Source organism: Siniperca chuatsi, linkage group LG5 (genome assembly GCF_020085105.1).
Source record: "Siniperca chuatsi isolate FFG_IHB_CAS linkage group LG5, ASM2008510v1, whole genome shotgun sequence".
In the NCBI taxonomy this organism is placed as follows: Eukaryota; Metazoa; Chordata; class Actinopteri; order Centrarchiformes; family Sinipercidae; genus Siniperca; species Siniperca chuatsi.
This window is the reverse complement of record NC_058046.1, coordinates 12096931-12114516: the sequence shown is the minus strand read 5'-3', so window position 1 is coordinate 12114516 and position 17586 is coordinate 12096931. Positions and strand designations below refer to the sequence as shown.

General features: G+C 38.9%; 1 protein-coding gene across 3 annotated transcripts in view; it reads left to right on the top strand.

Moving 5' to 3' along the window:
* si:dkeyp-14d3.1 (transmembrane protein 132C) overlaps positions 1-17586 on the top strand; it is a 137665-nt gene that overhangs the window by 18723 nt on the left and 101356 nt on the right. For all 3 annotated transcript variants that reach the window (XM_044197139.1, XM_044197138.1, XM_044197137.1), the window contains exon 2: positions 11496-12384. In XM_044197139.1, the coding sequence (XP_044053074.1) occupies positions 11621-12384 (764 nt within the window). In that variant the 5' untranslated portion in view covers positions 11496-11620. The remainder of the gene's footprint in view (positions 1-11495; positions 12385-17586) is intronic.

Sequence of the window (17586 nt, the reverse complement as noted above, 5' to 3'; positions counted from 1 at the left end):
TTGACACTTATTTTAAACTCTTAAGTCTCAAAAGAAAAACATATTAGTTCAAGTTTTAATCTTTTGGCTAGCATGGTGGTATATTCAGCTGTTTTTCTCTTAGCATGACAGTTCACAGACAGCTCGACCGTAGCTGTAACAACAGACACCAAATGTGACTGTGTATCTGTTTGACTGACAGCTGAGACAGACTGATTTTATAACTTATCAGGAACTCTTTAATAGTTTCACTAAATTTCCACATTCCCAGTGCTGTTGCTAGGTACGCGTCCTGCGTCTCTGATGCATTAATATCCAAAAGGAAAGGATGCAGTAAACTCACTAGCGACGCGTCCAGGGGATGCACCCTATTTTTTCCCTGATAATGCTACATTGTGAGCAACAAATCTGTGTTGACATCATAGAAATAAACAAAAGAAACTTTACTGTCAAAAACATTGGTGTAATTTATTATGATTAATTAAAGCTGCAGCCTCTTCCCTATCTCTGTGTCGGGTTGAGCTCTTATACAGACACACACAAACACACACACACGGAGTGAAGTCATTGAACAGCAGAGCAGACAGGTTGCGGTGGAGACAGTGAAGTGAACCAGCTAAGGTGAAGATAACCCAAAGATTACTCAAGTTGACGACAACTATGCTCGTTACTGTAAGTAAGTGCAATAAAACCTTTGCGAGTAAAAAGCCAATACTTTATCCAAAACACTTGTTTAACAAGCATAAACATGGAAACAAGTAGAAAGCGATATTTTAATCTGCTCTGTCTGCAGTCTCTCATCCGCCACCTCTATGTTTCACACAAGCACAGCATGCTAGCTTGGCTAGTAGCGAATTGTTACAAACAAGCTAAAATATTCAATTCTAATCCTGTTCTGAATTTATTCTTTTTTTAAATAATGTATTTTTTTAAATGCAATTATTTAGTTACGAAAAGAACCGATAAGAGTATCGATAAGAGTAGTAGTATTGATAAAATCCTATTGATAGGATAGAGTTTAACACTACAATTTGTCTAAAAACACACATTTTATTGGGGACCCACTCAATTTGCCTGGGACCCACTCAAATGATTATCTGTGGGACTCACTACATTGAAAACCTATCAACATCACTGCATTACTTTCTTCTGCTTTCTTTGTGCAAATGAACAAAACTTAACATTTAATTTCTTGCTCAAGGTGAAACATTCAATTCAGTTTGCACCGCCTGGAGTGAATCTACACCTGTTTCTCTCCATTCACATCTCTCTGTTGATGTTGAATACGTTTGCACCGCTTCCAAATTTTGCTTGACATTTTATCTGAATGCACCATTCAGTTTCAAATGAAGACATCCATATTAAGCATTTATACTATAATAGTACTGCAAGGTATTATCCAGTCAAGGTCAATTATCAGCACAATTATCGTCTGTTCATTAGCAATGAACCTAAGGTCTAGTGTAGTAGAACGCAAAAGAGAAAGCTTAGAAAAGAAATCAGAGAAAAGCCTATTCTAGATTCATAATCACTGCGTAGCCAAGACTCGCAGTGTGGCTGCATTTATAGGGATTCAGCCTGGTCAGGAGAGCTCCAGGCAGAATTTATCATCCTATATGTGGGTGACCTGTGGGAGAGGTTTACCAGTAGATTTGGTTGAGGGAGCAGGGTTGGATAAGGAGTCACTTAAGCATGCAGAGACACTGTGCCACAGAACTCTTTCATTTACTAGCTCTGTTTTTTACACCTTGCTATAAATAAAGGGATTTGGGGGAAAATCTTCCCTCTGTACTGACTATATAAACTGATTTAATTAACTTTTACGGATTTTACTGCAATCATCCCCTGGTTCCTCAGCAAACCCTCTAAAGCCTCCCGATTTTGGCTTTAAAAAATTCTAGGTAACAACAGATAATTGTGAGATTTTTTGAGTTGACCATAGTTGAACTCTGGGTTTGTAAAAGTATTTGAGTCTTGACCCCTAGGAGGAGAAAAACATTATGGCTTGATTCACACCCACTTTCATTATCAGGGGCTTGCCACTTAATCCTCACACTCATCAGAGAGGCACAGTACTTCATTTTCAAGTTGCAAAATCACAGACAGACATCACCATCCATAATCTGCTTTGCTTGTGTTGAATTTCCTCTCAATTCGATTGTCTTTGGTTCCTTGATGTGGTGCAGTGTTACAGTAACATGGTTTCTTGGTGATCACACTAAAGAGGTGAACTATGACAGAGTTGAAGAACATAGAAAAGTAAATTACAGTAACAGATCTGAATTTCTATTTTTCAGTGATACACTGATTGTTATCAATAGTCATGTAATCCTCCCCTATAATCCTGTTTGCTGTGTAATTGTATAATTTCCAATCTTACTGAGCTCTCATCAGTAGGTGGCCAATCAGTCCTGGTTGGATTTGTGTCCACTTGTTCCTCTGTCCTAACAGAGCTCACTCACCATTAAATGTCCCTCTGTACTCACAAAGAGGCCCACTGACTCTGCCCCGCAAATGCCTCTGTATTTAGTCTGATTTACGATATCGTTTTGCAATAAAGGCCAGTGTGAGGGGAAGAGATTCATTACGGAGCCCAGTTTATGTTTTAGAGAAGTCCGGAGGGGCCACGGGAATACTGATTGGCACACAGATATGCGCTTGTCTCATCCTCCGAACCCAAGCCAAAAGCTCTCATCCCCTTTCCCCTCCAGCCATGTGCACTGGATGGCACAAAGGCGGTGTTGTTCTCTGCCTGCAGGATGCCCAGGGTTCTTGCCACTCAGTCTGTAGTCTCCTGCTGTGATAACACTGTTCTAGACATATCAGGCCTCCTCGCAGCACCTGGAGGCCCTTCTCAGCATCCTTTAATGACATCCCCACTGACCCTCCCAGCCACTAACAGCGGCGTCTGTTTGGGTTCATCTTTTCCATCCGAAGCTTTACCAAATAGGCCAGCGCCACGGCATTGCAGTGTTTACTCTTCATCGGTCGATACTCTTTAATCCCCGAGATGATGCTTTCTCTCATGAACTCAAAATAGCTCTTCCTCCTCCCCAGTGAAGCCACAGGCCCATTACTCTTTATTAGCTCTTAGCGTCTTAAATGTGGCCATCCATTAGAGGCGAGGCAACAAACATCCCCACCAGGTCCCTCAGTGACCTGCCAGCACACACACGCACACACACACACACACACACACACACACACACACACACACACATACACTAATTTAAACTGACCCTTAATCAAGAACAATTATTATGCATTGAATTCAGCTCATTTGAAAGAGAAAGTCACCTGTGTAGCATGTTCCCTTTGAAGATTTCCAAACTTTGTATTGTGGACCTGCCTCTCTCCTCCATGACTCTTACTTATCAGCTAGGCGGACTCCACAGACCTTTATCTGCCTGAATGATTTCTTTTCAATGGAGGCTGGCATGAAGTAATACCATACTGTGTCATGTATTGATTATTTTTCCAGTCCCTCTTTCTTGAATTTCTCGGTGGCTCAAAAGCATAAATCATCCGCAAATGATCCTTGAAGGAAATATTGTAATTATTATTCTTGACGCATGGTCACAAATTCAATAGCCCTTATTAATTGAACATGATGAGAAATATGATGTGGGTAATTCAATGGGACTAGAGAGCTTTCTCTCATCCCTCATGTTTAAGACAGTCCTGTTTGGCATTCATGGCAAAACTCAGAATGGTTCAGGGTCAGGATGAGGGTCAAAGGGAGTGTAATTGTCAACCTTGACAAAGAGTGTTTCTTTGTCAGCTTTGCAATATGATTTTTCTGTTCTTATAAAACCACCTTTGTGGTCGGAAAACCCTTTTGTATGTGATCCTTGCGTAAGAGATTATTGAAAACTGAATCTCTGAAGAGAATCTAGGTTTCACAGTAACATCCACCTTTGCTCTAATACTTTGCTCATTGTTGCTCACCATCTACTTTTGCTACTTCCTATTGAGCTTTCTGTCCTTGTTCCTTATTTCTTGTCTGTCTTGACGTGTGTGATGAAGCAGAAAGACAGGCAACCAACTGGCCAGCCATCCAGGCAGCCGTTCACTTCTGTGTCCACCCATATTATTACAGCCAGGAGTGGGCAGCAGGAACGTGGCCTCTCCTTCCCTGGTGTCCTCTATTGTGGCTGTTCATTTACTCAGCCTCTGCGAGTCTGAAGGCTGCTCTTCGCTCCGCCAGTCCTATTCCAGCTCTACATATCCTAGCGTGGAGCCCCAGTGGTAGGATGAGTGAGCCCGTATGAGGCTGGGTGTAGGACTGGTGCTGCTTGACTAGTTAGCGCTCATCTGGGACCTGCCTTTCTCCCCTGCACACCTCGACACAGCCGTGGCTGACTGGTAACCTCTGAAAGTGGAAAGCTTTTGACTGATGACTGGGTGTGCAAAACTGTCATCAGATATTTCTGAGTGACAACCAAACTAATTGGAATTGAAACTTTGTAAGGCTATTACATTCTGTATGCTTGTAAATTGCCTTAGAAACTAGATTACACAGAAAATAGACCAATGCTGACAGAGATTCCAAATCCATTTCTTCTATGAAACTTTAATATTGTCTTCCGTGCAGACTTTAGTTCTGGCCATAACACAGCTCAGTGTGTTATGGCCAGAACTAAAGCTCAGTAAGTACATCAGCATGCTAATGTGCTCATAATGGCAATGCTAACATAGCAGATATATCAGAATCAGAATCAGCTTTATTGGTCAGGTATGTGTACACATCTTATACAGTCTATGGTACACATTCAATGAATTTGACTCCGGTTCTTCATTGCTCTCAAACTACATAAACAGAAATAAACATAAATACAGCAAAAAAATTTAATAATAATAAATATTTTTTAAGTATAAAAAACTACAATTAATATTTGTAAACAGTAAGATCATTAGTGCAATGGTACAGAGTGAAAATTGTGCTGAAATAAATATGATTAATTTAACAGGATGCTTTATATACATGAGGTGGGTGGATATGGCAGGGTATACAGTATGCACAGCGTGCATAGATTTAAAAAGTGATAATATTTACATTAACAACAAGATACATTTACAAGTACAGTGGATATTTGTGTCACAGGGTTATTGCACGGGGATTGTTCCTGACACTACAGTATGTGACTGGTGTTAAGTGTTCATAAGAGTGATGGCCTGTTGGTAGAAACTGTTCTTGTGTCTGGTTGTTTTGGCGTAGAGTGCTCTGTAGCGCCTACCAGAGGGGAGAAGGTGGAACAGGCTGTGTATTTACCATGTTCACCATTTTATTTTAGCATGTTAGCACAGCTGAGGCTGACGGGAATGTCTTTAGTTTTGCAGGTATTGTGCAAATTAAAATTTTGACCTGATGTTGGTGTTAAAGGACGAGTGTGTAGGATTTAGTGGCATCTAGCGAACGGCCCTATCTAGAGCCTGTGTTTGTCCGTTCTGGGCTACTGTAGATACATGGCGGTGCAACATGACAACCTCCATGGAAGGGGACCCGCTTCCTATGTAGAAATACACGGCTTATTCTGAGGTAATGAAAACACAACGATTATTATTTTCAGGTGATTATACACTAATGAAAACATACTTTATATTATATTCCATTTCTGCCAATAGCTCCTCCTAAATGTTACACGCTGGACCTTTAAGGGATCAACAGAGTTGTTACAATCCCTCCTGAGGGGGACATGAATGTCTGTATCATAGACTGTGGCTGCCACCACCACATCAGATCTATAAACAACTTTCATGTCAACCTTTGTCAACTCCAAATAACTGTCACTGTATGAGCCATGTGATAGATAGCAACTGTCAATTGTCTAGCAACAATAGCTATGTAGTAGCAGTAACTGCAGTTGTTCTGTAGTTTAATGAAGAATGTTAAAAGATACCTAATTTGCTAATCATATTTCTTCAAAGGGGGACGAACAGGGATACACATAACTTTCAGCTGGCAATAGAAAAATAATGATAATTCAACTGAGAAAAATGTCTATTTCAGCATACACTTTATGATCCACATCGTGTATAATTCAATTTCCCTATTGTGTGGCATTAAATTGCAAAAGGATAGAAAGCATTATGCTGAGCCAGATAAATTGAAATATTTGAATCTTTTTCTTCATTTCCTATTTTTTTTTTTTTAATGGATTTTCCCTCTCCCTCTCTATATGGAAACACTGTTGAGGCTGTGCTTTCCTCATGGAACAGCTGTCAGGACCTCTTGCTGATGAGACCTCTGTGATTGCAGCATCCATCATTAAATGTTATTGGTGAATGTGCATTATGAAAGCACTGTGTGTTCACCACTTTGGCTCAGACTGAAATATTTCAACAACTATTAGATGGATTGTCATGAAATTCTGTACATACATTCACAGTTCCAAGATGATGTATCTTAATGACTTTGGAGATCCCCTGACCTTTTCTTTAGCGCCACCATGAGGTTGACATTTGTGGTTTTCAGGGAAATGTCTCAACAATTATTATTTGATGGATTGTCATGATACAGACCATAGACTGTTTATGGCAGCTGATGAAAACTAGTGCTAAATACTTTTTGATGGGTGACTAATGTTACCAATGTTGTGCTACTTGAAAAATGTAATCAATGACTCATTACATGTCACTCACTAAAAATAAGCACATGTAATCACTTACATTACTCTTTACTTGACTTTCATTACGCAGCATAGCTCTGTCACATATTCTGTATTTAACACATTATGGTTTAACAAGCAGCCAGCCCACATTGTGGAGGTATTTACTGACTATCAACAGCTAGCTTAGCCCTAGTGACTGCTCGTAGCACTCCAGAATTCTAGTTCTTAGTCTTGGAACAAAACCACGTGATTTCTGAACGTGGGCTTATTTTCTTTTTGGTAGAGGCTAGCCACCTCCCCCCACCTCCAGTTCCTGTGCCAAGCTAACATGTACTGTAGCAGTCTGTCAACTGAACGCAGAGAGACAAATCTGTCGTCAACCCTCCCTCAAACTCCCAGTAAGACAGGAAACAAGCCCATCCCCAAATTGTCGAAGTAATGTGTAAACATGAGTGTAAACATTACTTTGATTAGTAACTGTACTATAATGACTAGGGTCAATACTTGTTACTGTTTACCCTAACACATTACTTAGTAACACATTTGAAGCTAGAGCCAGGAGGAAGTTAGCTTAGTTTGACTAATGCCTAGAAGCACGGGGAAACAGCTCTGTCCAAATGTAAAAGAATCTGCCAAACAGCACATCTAAAGCTCTACAAATGACAACTGGTCATTTTTACACTTTGATTTTTGTATGGATTAAACAAATGTGATATTACATGTTTATTAGTGGGCTTATGTGCTGGTAGGTGCATTTTGTTAGATTTGAACAAAGCGAGGTTAGCTGTTTCCCCCCTTTTCCAGTCTTTATGCTATGCTAAGCTAGTTGGCTGCTGGCTGTAGCTTCATATTTACTGTATACACATGAGAGTGGTATCAATCTTCTCATCTAACTCTTTGTAAAGAGCATATTTGCCCTAAGCATATTTCCCAAAATATGGGAAATATAGTCCAAATATTCATTCCAGATAATTCTGCTGCACTCTTTTGTTAGAGTGCTAAAACTGCTAATATACAGATATAGCCTACTGTATCTGGTATGAAGTGAAAACTGGCCTAAAGGACACTATAATCAGAGTAAATTCTGTGGATTTTTGAATAGGGTCCTATAATATGGGACACTTTTATGCACCACTGGATCTATCTGAAAAGTTGTGACATTGTCACTCAACTATCTAGTTACATCAGCTGTAGGGGCCACAGCTGGAGAGGGCCCACACATCTTTCAAAAGAATGATTTTATTAAACAGGAGTGCCTAGAGCAACATTCTCTCAGAGAATCCAAATATCTGAGCTACATCCCTGCTGCACAGAAAAACAGAAGAAGAACTGGAATTTAAAAAGTCAGTTTGTTCCGTGTTTTTCAATTTCTTCTCCCTAGAACAGGAGGGAGTGATTCATCTTGAAATAGCTTTGTATGATTTATTAATTCCAATCCACAACACACAGCCTTGCTGATTCTGATTATGTTGGATCTGGGTTTGGAGATTTCCAGGCTTTGTTTGGCTTGAGATAGGATTATTTTCCAGTTTATGAATTCAGTGTCAGTATGCTGATGCTGGGTGAACTGGCTCTCAACTGTTTGGGTACACTCACACACTGAAATACACTGAAAAGCCTTCCTGCATATAACCACAATTTAAGCTCCCTGATTTGACTGTCTTACAGTAATTAAAAACAAAGCATGGATTAAAGAAATGTTAAAGATAGTTTAAATTACATCTGAGCCAAATCAACATCAATTTAAACCTTGTTTATCATTGATTCTGAGTGTCCATAATTAATTATTATACAGGCTGTATGATCTACTACTTGTCACAGTAACAGTTTGGTGCAGACATACCAAGATCCCAATTTGTATTGGATTTTCCATTTTCTGTTTCATTTCCTCCTTTCCACTAGAATAGGTACTCATTTTATTAAGAGATGAGTGCACTTTTAGATTTTGTTTGTACACAAGATGTGCCTCATTGCTTTGCTTTAAATAGAATTCAAATAAGTCCTTATATAGGTAGTTTGACAAAATCCTGTCTTTCTTGAACAAGGTTTCTCTTTACAGGTTTTCATTCAGACGCTCTTCTTGCTTTTGTGTTGCACTTGTATTTGTAAATTGTTAGAGCCTTCATTTTGGTATGGTTCTTGTTTTTTCTAGTTTGCTTGTATCAAATAATATTTGCAGAGATTTAACCTTTAACCCTGTTAGAATTTCATTATTTGTAATGTCTGGATCACATTCTGATTAGTGAATCTTTTTGTCCTTGTAGATACAAGATTTTTTGCACTAAAATGTAATTGTTTTATTTATTAACAAAAACTTGCTGCACAATGTAAAAACTGTGAATTAGTTAAATATATCAATGGTGTTTCCAGTTGACAACATGCATTTTTTATGATTTATTAATGAGGGGTAAGTAATGATCTATGTATGCAATCTTAGATTTTCCAGCTTGTGTGTATAAGCACATTTTAATCCTTTATGTCATCTGTGAAGACAATAAATCCCATTTCAACATGGAGAGTAAGCTGTGCAGTCCTGTGGAGAGAGCACTTTGCTCTCACTTTACTTGAGATGAGGGCTCAGACATGAGAGTGAGAGTAACATTACTACCTAGGGACCATAGGATGACTTTGTTCCTGACTGTTCGCTCTTGCTGGACTATCAAGCTTTTCATTTGTCAGCAGCGTAACGCCACGAATACAACAATGCCGCTTGCCAACAAACAACACAAAACTCCTGCTTGTTCAGGAAAAAAACAAATTGCTCTGTGGTGCTCTGCTGCTCAGAAGTCTGTGTTTCCTGTCATAAAGACAAGGTCTGGATCCGCTCATTTACTCAGAAGCAGCTAAGTAATGCTTTAAATAGGACTGATGCTGGACCATGGGTTGAGAGTTGGAGCATGCCTGCACCCTTGTATCCCTCAGTGGGACAGCAACGCTGAGGTCAGCAGGGGCACCATGAATCACAAATCCCTGTCTGATTTGTAAACTGTCGGGACATTGATTTACATGGATGATCTGGCTGCCTCTGGCAGCTAGTATTAAGATGGGAATATGCTGAGGGAGTGCTATCACACAGCAGTTTGCTCTTGAGAAGAAGTTCAAAGCCCACTCTTATTGTGATAAAACCTTTTTTATGTGGGCTGTGCTGTTTCTCAACCAGTGGGGCAATAGGTGATAACAGAGTAGTCTGTAGTGTGAACTTGTTCATTAACATGAATTGCTTAATTGTGATTATGATAATGTATTTAGTTGATTTGATAAGCAGCCATACCAGTTGTCTGTACATCTAAACATGATTGATAACATCTCTTCCTTGTGTTGGAACCTTTACAGAGCATGTAACACTGATAAATTCAGAATTGCCAAATAGAAGTTTCTAATAGAGGAATACATTAGGCATAGCTGGAGGTCCACTCAGACTAGGGCTAGGTATCATTTAAAATGTTTTGATATTATGGCCAATATGATACCTGAGTGTCGGTACTGAAACCAAAACGATATTGATTGCAAAACAGCACTTATTTCTACACCTTATTTTTAAAAATATAGAAATGTTTTTCTCCAAAACATTTTTAGTTTATCAAAAAGAAGCAAAAGTTCTCAATTGTTAAATGTTGCATAAACACATAGAATAACCTTAAATAAAAGCAAACATTCAAGGTTTCAAGGATAGATTACCAGCTGGGCAAATCGAGCAACTACCCTTGGTAGTTCGATCAACTGCAAATTTCTTATGGCAAGTACATAATTTCACTTTTGCTTTGGCTCAGTTTTCATAGAGTTTCAATTTATAAAACTCTTAACACAAAATGATATACTCTTACTTTTGGCCTCAATCTCACAAAATGAAAATGTCTCTATCAAATTAGGTAAGTTTATCAGAGTGTCACAACATGTACATGTTTACCATTCAGATTTTACTCATTGTTGTGTTTTAAAATAAAATGGTCTTCATTAAATAATGCTGTCAAACTATATCTAATTCTCATCAGCGTTTGCAATGGTTATTTCCTGAAGATTACACAAATAGCAATGAGGTTTTTTTGTTAGTAATTAATATTAGAAATTAGTATTTTAAAAAAGAATGTAAATATAGATTATGTAGTCTAGAGTGTGACTTTACACTGCAATAAATCCAACATTAATACAAGGCAAAGCATGTAATTTAGAATTTCAGCATTTCGTGTTTAAAGGTAAGAATTTAGCAAGTTAGTTTAACTTTTTGCATCAAGAGTTTTGCACATTGAAACTCTGTTGTGAGAACTGAGCCAAGGCGATCGTAAAACTGTCTTTTGTTACCCCATCAAAGGCAGACAAAGGCTCAGACCGATGACGTCACACTATTACACTTGTCCGGCAGTCCAAAACCCCAAAATATTACATTTACAAGTCAGCTGGAAACAGTGAATACACGTAATCAATGAATTGATTGTAAAAATTGCTGTTGATTGTTTTTTTATCAATCGATTAATTGCTTAATTGTTTCAGCACTAGCACAAGACAATGGGAAAAACTCATTAAACCTCAATCATTCCAGATATCTGGGTCTTCTCTTTGTCCTGTTTTATTCTTTTAAAACACAATTAAAGTACGCTGCCAACAACACATAATGCTTTGAGTGAGTCAGAGATTGTAAATGGCATTGAATCATATGTAACATCCCATTATAAATAGGAACACAATACTATCAGTGTAGTGACTGATTAACCCACCACAGTTGATCATAAAGAGAAAATGTGTTGTTACACCAGTCTTTTACTGCTTCAAATGGCAGTCATTCACTACTAGCTCCTAGTTGTGCATAAAGACTGTTTATATACACCAAGTACTTTTTGGCAGAGTAGGTTACAAAAAGTCATCTTGTGGTGAGCTTGCACTGACTCTGCTCTTCTCTTTGTCTTTTAGTAGCCAACTGTCGAGTCTTGGAGGGATTGCAGAGATATTCCTCCATCCCCACGTACCTGCCTGTCAACTACCAGGTGCTCAACGCTGACTTGGCGTTCTTTCTGAAGGAAGCCAACCAGGACTTCATGAGGAACTCTAGCCTGACGTCGCGGACTGAGCCTTTCTTCATCTACCAGGCCAGAAGTTTGCCCACAGTGAACGCTAGCTATGGGCCCCTCTCTTTGGAGCAGCCTGTCCCTTTAGAGCTCCTACAGACCCCGGGGACGTTTCCTGCCTCTTCTGTTTTCACCGTCAACTGGAAGGTGCAGACCTTTATCATGAATACTAGGATTCACTTGGCCAAGCCCACAGTCCAGGTGTTGTTTTACATCGCAGGCAGGGACTGGGACGACTACAGTGCCATCGACAAGCTGCCCTGCGTGCACATGTTTGCTTTCCATGAAACCCAGGAGGTGCGTGGCACTTGCCAGCTGAAGGGTGAGCTGGGGCTGTGTGTGGCTGAGCTGGAGCCGTTGGCCAGCTGGTTCAGCCCACCCAGCGTAGTGCCAGGGCGCCAGAGGAACCTCGAGGTGCCCGAGGGCACACCAGTGGAGCTCTACTACATGCTGCAGTCCACAGAAGGAGGGGAGTGCCACTCAGAGGAGGCCAGGAAGGACAACTTCATCCGCTCAAGCCAGGAAGGGCTGTTTGGTTCCTATACCTCCACACCGCTGAAGAGGATTGGTGGTGTGAGGCTCTACCAGAACCCCACTCCACCACCGCTTGCTGAACACAGGCTGGATAATAATTTTATGGTCATGGTGCCAGCCATACCCATGAAACAGAGGGAAACCGTCTCTGCTTTTATCACTGTGTCAGCCTACTCTCCTGTGGAGATGTTTACTCTCAGGTAAGAATGCATTTCTTTTTGTTCTTCTGTGAAGTGTCTGGCTGCAGACTTTCTCTGTCAGCCTCAGACTGTGGAATTCTGCAGCCGGTGTCTATTGACTCCTGAATTTTTTTTTGATTTTATTCTTACTTAAAGATTTAGGCAGAATCCACACTAAGGTTAATATTTTTATTTTTATATGTCCACACAGAAACGTGGCTACATGTCTTCTTATTTCTCCCCTTTATGTTCGCAGACATTAAAATTGTGCATCATAGACTGGTTACTGTGCTTGGTCTCTGTGTGTTTCATTATAACCAAATGCACATTTTCGATATTCTCATTGACATATTTTTTAATTTTCTGAAGTCAAACAACTGAATGAAAATGAAATAATGATTTGATTGCAGCTCATAAACACCACCTGTTAACCAAAGTAAACAGTAATCCTTGTGCTGCTGCACTGAGACTGTTGATCAAATCACCATTGATCGTGAAGTCGTCTGACAACATAAACGTAAACACAGGCTAATGACAACAACTTAACTGTGTGATTGGCTGTATTGTAATTCCAGACGTGGGATCAGAGAATGAGTGAAAGGAAAGGTGCTTTCTTAACTTTACTTCTGCACATCTTTAGCACAAGTCTTCATCTGTGAAGACTTTAGACTTTAGATGATAGAAAAGTCATCTTTATTATCACCTGTATTCAGACAGGTGTGTAGGATAAGAAGTGATGAGGAACAAGGGAACAACCCATCCTAGGGAACGAGCCATGAACCAACATGAAAGCCATAAAGAAGTATTTTTAAGTTTTTTTTTCTGAAATGTAAAAACATCAATTGGCCTTGTGACTAGATTCAACAGAATATTGAACTTGTGATATACATTACAGTATATACAGTACACACAAGTTTTTATGGGTTTAGTTAATTATGTGCTTTGTAAAAAATTTTGTTAACTTCATAGTTATTACTAAAGTTATTTTGTTGTTTCTGTCTTGCCACCTTAAACATCATAACTTCAGTCGGGTAACCAAGCATTTCTTCCATAGAGAAATAGAGAAAGAGCAGAGTTATCTCTCGGAAGTAGCTTGATTCAGTGGAGCTGTTGATAGGTACTAATTACAGTGAACAGATTAGACAAAATGATTTAGATAATTAACATGCAATGCAAATGAGGATGTCATTAATTAAAATGCATGTCCATTAGTGTAATGACTAAAGCCGATCTTAATCACACGTGTTTAGAACATTTATAAACTTTCGGAGATGCTGAGAAGAGGGGTCAAGCCAATTTGTCAGCCTGTGTAAAGGAAAACAAGCTGTATGCTGAATAGGAGTGTTTTATGCTTAGGCAAGGTAAAAGCAATTTCAAAATGAAACATTAATGTTTATATGAAGCTGTTCCACTCTTATTTTCGTTTTCCAGTTGTTTACTAATGAGGATTATTTACCTAGCTAACAAAAAAGATACAGAGTCAGAATTGGAGCTTAGGTAAACAAGTTCACAATGGCTGTGAAGTTTTAACAAGTTATACAAATTCCCCAGACTTATGTCCTTCCTGTGCTTCATTTAATTACTGACTAGTTGTCCTGAAGTGATAAGGCATTGGAAACTTTTTTTTTTCTAAATTGAGAAACTGAAAGATTTCTTTCATCAGTCAAATGAACAGGCCAGACTGGCCACAGAGGCAATGCCTGTGGTGTTTTTATTTGGCAGCGCAGCTCATGGCAGGCACAGGTTGGCCATCTGAGAGCGACAGATATGGAAAGGCCTCTGTGTGGTCCTAGGTGATAAGGCTGTCCTCATACATGCATTTGTTAGGATGCTTAATCACCAGAGCGAGACGACTTTGATCTCTATATTCACAACATCATTATCATCTGTGTACTACACACTTCTGTGTCAGCCATTGTTGGCTGTGTAGCCCTGAATGCAGGATGAGCTTATGATCCTGTGAAATCTGTCAAACTACTACTTTAGTTTTGAATGTTTATTAGATCCCCGGTTTTGCACATTTAACAACAAAATCCAAGGCCAAGTCCTTCATATCCCATTTCTTAATTGTATACGTCATTCAGCGTGAGCATGGGTAAACAACAAATCTGTATTAAAATCTTCATCACACATGGAAGAAAAAGGGTAAATTTAAAAGAAAATTAAAATGGCTACCGATCCCTTCAGTAATTCTTTCCTCTTCTTAAATTCAGATTTCACCTTTGTGTCATCCATTATGCTAAAAGGCTCATGCTGTGATAGATGTTATGCAATGAAAGCTAATTTCACATATTTTTAATAGCCAATCATCCGGCCAATTTATTGCTTTGTGGATGCCCAGCATGGTATGACTTGCTGGGGTATTTTTGTTTTGACATGCTACTTTTAATTTGATGGACTCTGATTTGATTTGACTGAGACCTCCTCTGTGTTAATAGGGTGTATCACTCAGAAACAGAAAAGTTGTACTTATTTTACTGTAGTTTACTTTGCTCAAATTTAGAGGGATTTTGATGTGGAGCATTAAGTAGTTGCTACTTTTAGTCACTATCTTATCCTGACATATGAGTACATTTCTATTTCTTGTCTCCTCTCGCTTTAATAGGCCATTGTGCACTGGAGTGATTATATAAAAAGACTATTGTATCTATTGTTCATAATGTTTATTTTTACATTTTTAAAGATGCATCACCATCATCTGCATGGCACTAATGCCAAGGTTTAGGATCCAGTTTGGGGGGCACCCATGTTCCAGTGTGCATAATTACAGTGTTCACCAAATGCTCATAAGAGGATCTTATTTTAATTTGATGATACAAGCTATCTCATTTTTACTCTGTGCTGAATTTTTGAAAACACGCATTATCCTGTTACCTTGATTGCCCACTAAATGAAAAACCATCATGTCCTTGGGCAGACAGTCTAATCAGTGATTGTGACTGTGTTTGTCAAAATTGTACAGCCATATGAGATTCAGTTTGTAGGAGCATGCGCTTTACATTCAAAATCTATACTAATGTTTCTCTAAGTAGAGAAACAAGAAACAGAAGGAACTGCTTCAGAAAAATAACACATAATATATATTTTCAACCTGTTTAATTGCATTCTCCTGAGTTTTGTTTTCTTGTTTTCTACAGCTCCCCATAGAGAGAGCATTATCAGAATACTACGGTACTTTATTTGCATACAACACACCATATCTATAAAGTCTAGATATCACTAACACCTGTTTTTATTATAGAGTGCAAGTGTGGAACAACTGATAATGTAGTTACTGTTTGATAATCAACATATCCCTATAAATGGGTTAAATAATTGGTGATTATTACTTCAAAAGGGGTGCAACATTATTAAGTGATAATGTAATAATTATAAATACTGCTTCCATACCCAGTATGGGTATACCAGTATGGTATACCCAGTATGGGTATGGAAGCAAATGATAGCCATAATAATTTAAAGCGTATAAGTGACTAAACTGTAAAATGTTACCACTACTGAGTACTTGCAATGAAGTATTTTTATTTTGAAAACCATGTAGCTCAACCCTGCCTTTTTAGATGTGGATCACCTGCTCAGGGATTTTTTGAGCAATTTTTCTGCTATTACTCTGCCTGAACTCGTAGACATCATGTCGCTTATGAGAGTGTCCTCCAGCCCTCTGGACAAAATCCCAACTAGGTTTTTATTGGAAGTTATGGATTGTATTGCGCCCCTTTTGCTAATTATTTTTAACAGCTCGCTGTCTACTGGCTGCGTCCCAGATTTCTTTAAAACTGCTTGTGTCCAGCCAGTCCTAAAAAACCTGGTCTTGATCCCACCCTCCTGGACAGCTATTGTCCAATCTCCAAACTGTCTTTTATTTTGAAGATTCTCGAAAAACTTGTATCTAAACAGCTTCTTGCCGCTGTGGAAAACAATAATACCTTTGAAAAGTTCCAATCTGGTTTTCGTCAGCACCACAGCACTGAGACAGCTCTTCTCAAAGTCACTAATGACCTTTTAATGAATGCAGACACAGGCATGTGCTCAATTCTTGTGCTGCTGGACATAAGTGCTGCCTTTGACACAATTGATCATGGCATTCTTTTAGATAGACTGAGGCACTGGGTGAGCATATCTGGCACTGCACTAGACTGGTTCTCATCTTATTTGTCCAATAGGAAATTCTGTGTCGCCATTAATAACTACATGTCATCCCTTTCCCATATCAAGTACGGTGTGCCTCAAGGTTCAATTCTGGGACCAATACTGTTCTCCTTATATATGCTCCCCTTGAGTGAGCATATATATTCGCAGACATGGAGACATGGTATTTCTTTTCATTGTTATGCGGATGACACCCAGTTGTACTTCCCTGTCAAGTCCACTGACCTTAGTACGCTGAGTTCTCTGCAGGACTGCCTGTCTGACAAAAGAATTGGATGTTGATAAATTTTCTTCAGCTCAACTCAAATAAAACTGAAACCTTTGGCCACAGCATATCACTAAATAAATACTGCCATCTACTGACTACTTGGCTACTGGCTATTTGGAAATGGATTCAAATACTATGCAGCATACAAATGGAATGAGCTCCAAAAAATTATGACGTTACATTCTCTCATTTCACTTGAACATTCTTAAAAGGTTGTACTTATGTATTTGGAATCACACTTATGCTGTAAATGCTTTTCTTAATTGAAAAATGTATAATGTGTGTCTGAATTATCTGTGAGTCTGTCTATGCTTAAACCTATATAGATTTTTTGTGCACAGGTCTCTCTTGAAAAAGAGATCCGGATTGCAGTGAGATTACCTGTTTAAATAAAGGATTAATAATAATTACATCATCAACCAGTTAATTAGATCAAGATATGTCATGACATTTTCGACAAGTTTACACATCCTGCAGTTAGGGTTGGATGCTATGATGGTATATACCATGTGACGGTAGAAATGTGGTCACTAGTAGAGATTTGGTAATACTGTTTCCACCGCCGGAGCTATTGCTTACTGTCTCTGCTATATATTCGGATTCTCACATGATATCACAGCTGCTGTTCTCTTTATACATCCATGTAATAGGCTCATTTGAGATGAACTGCACCACCTGCGAGTTCCCGCTCAGCCCATAGACTTTACATTGTGATGACGTCACGGATTTAAAAAAGTTTTACAAATATATAACCTCCATGAATCAAAAATTCATAAAAGAAAGAGTCACAATTAACCTTTTTTGCT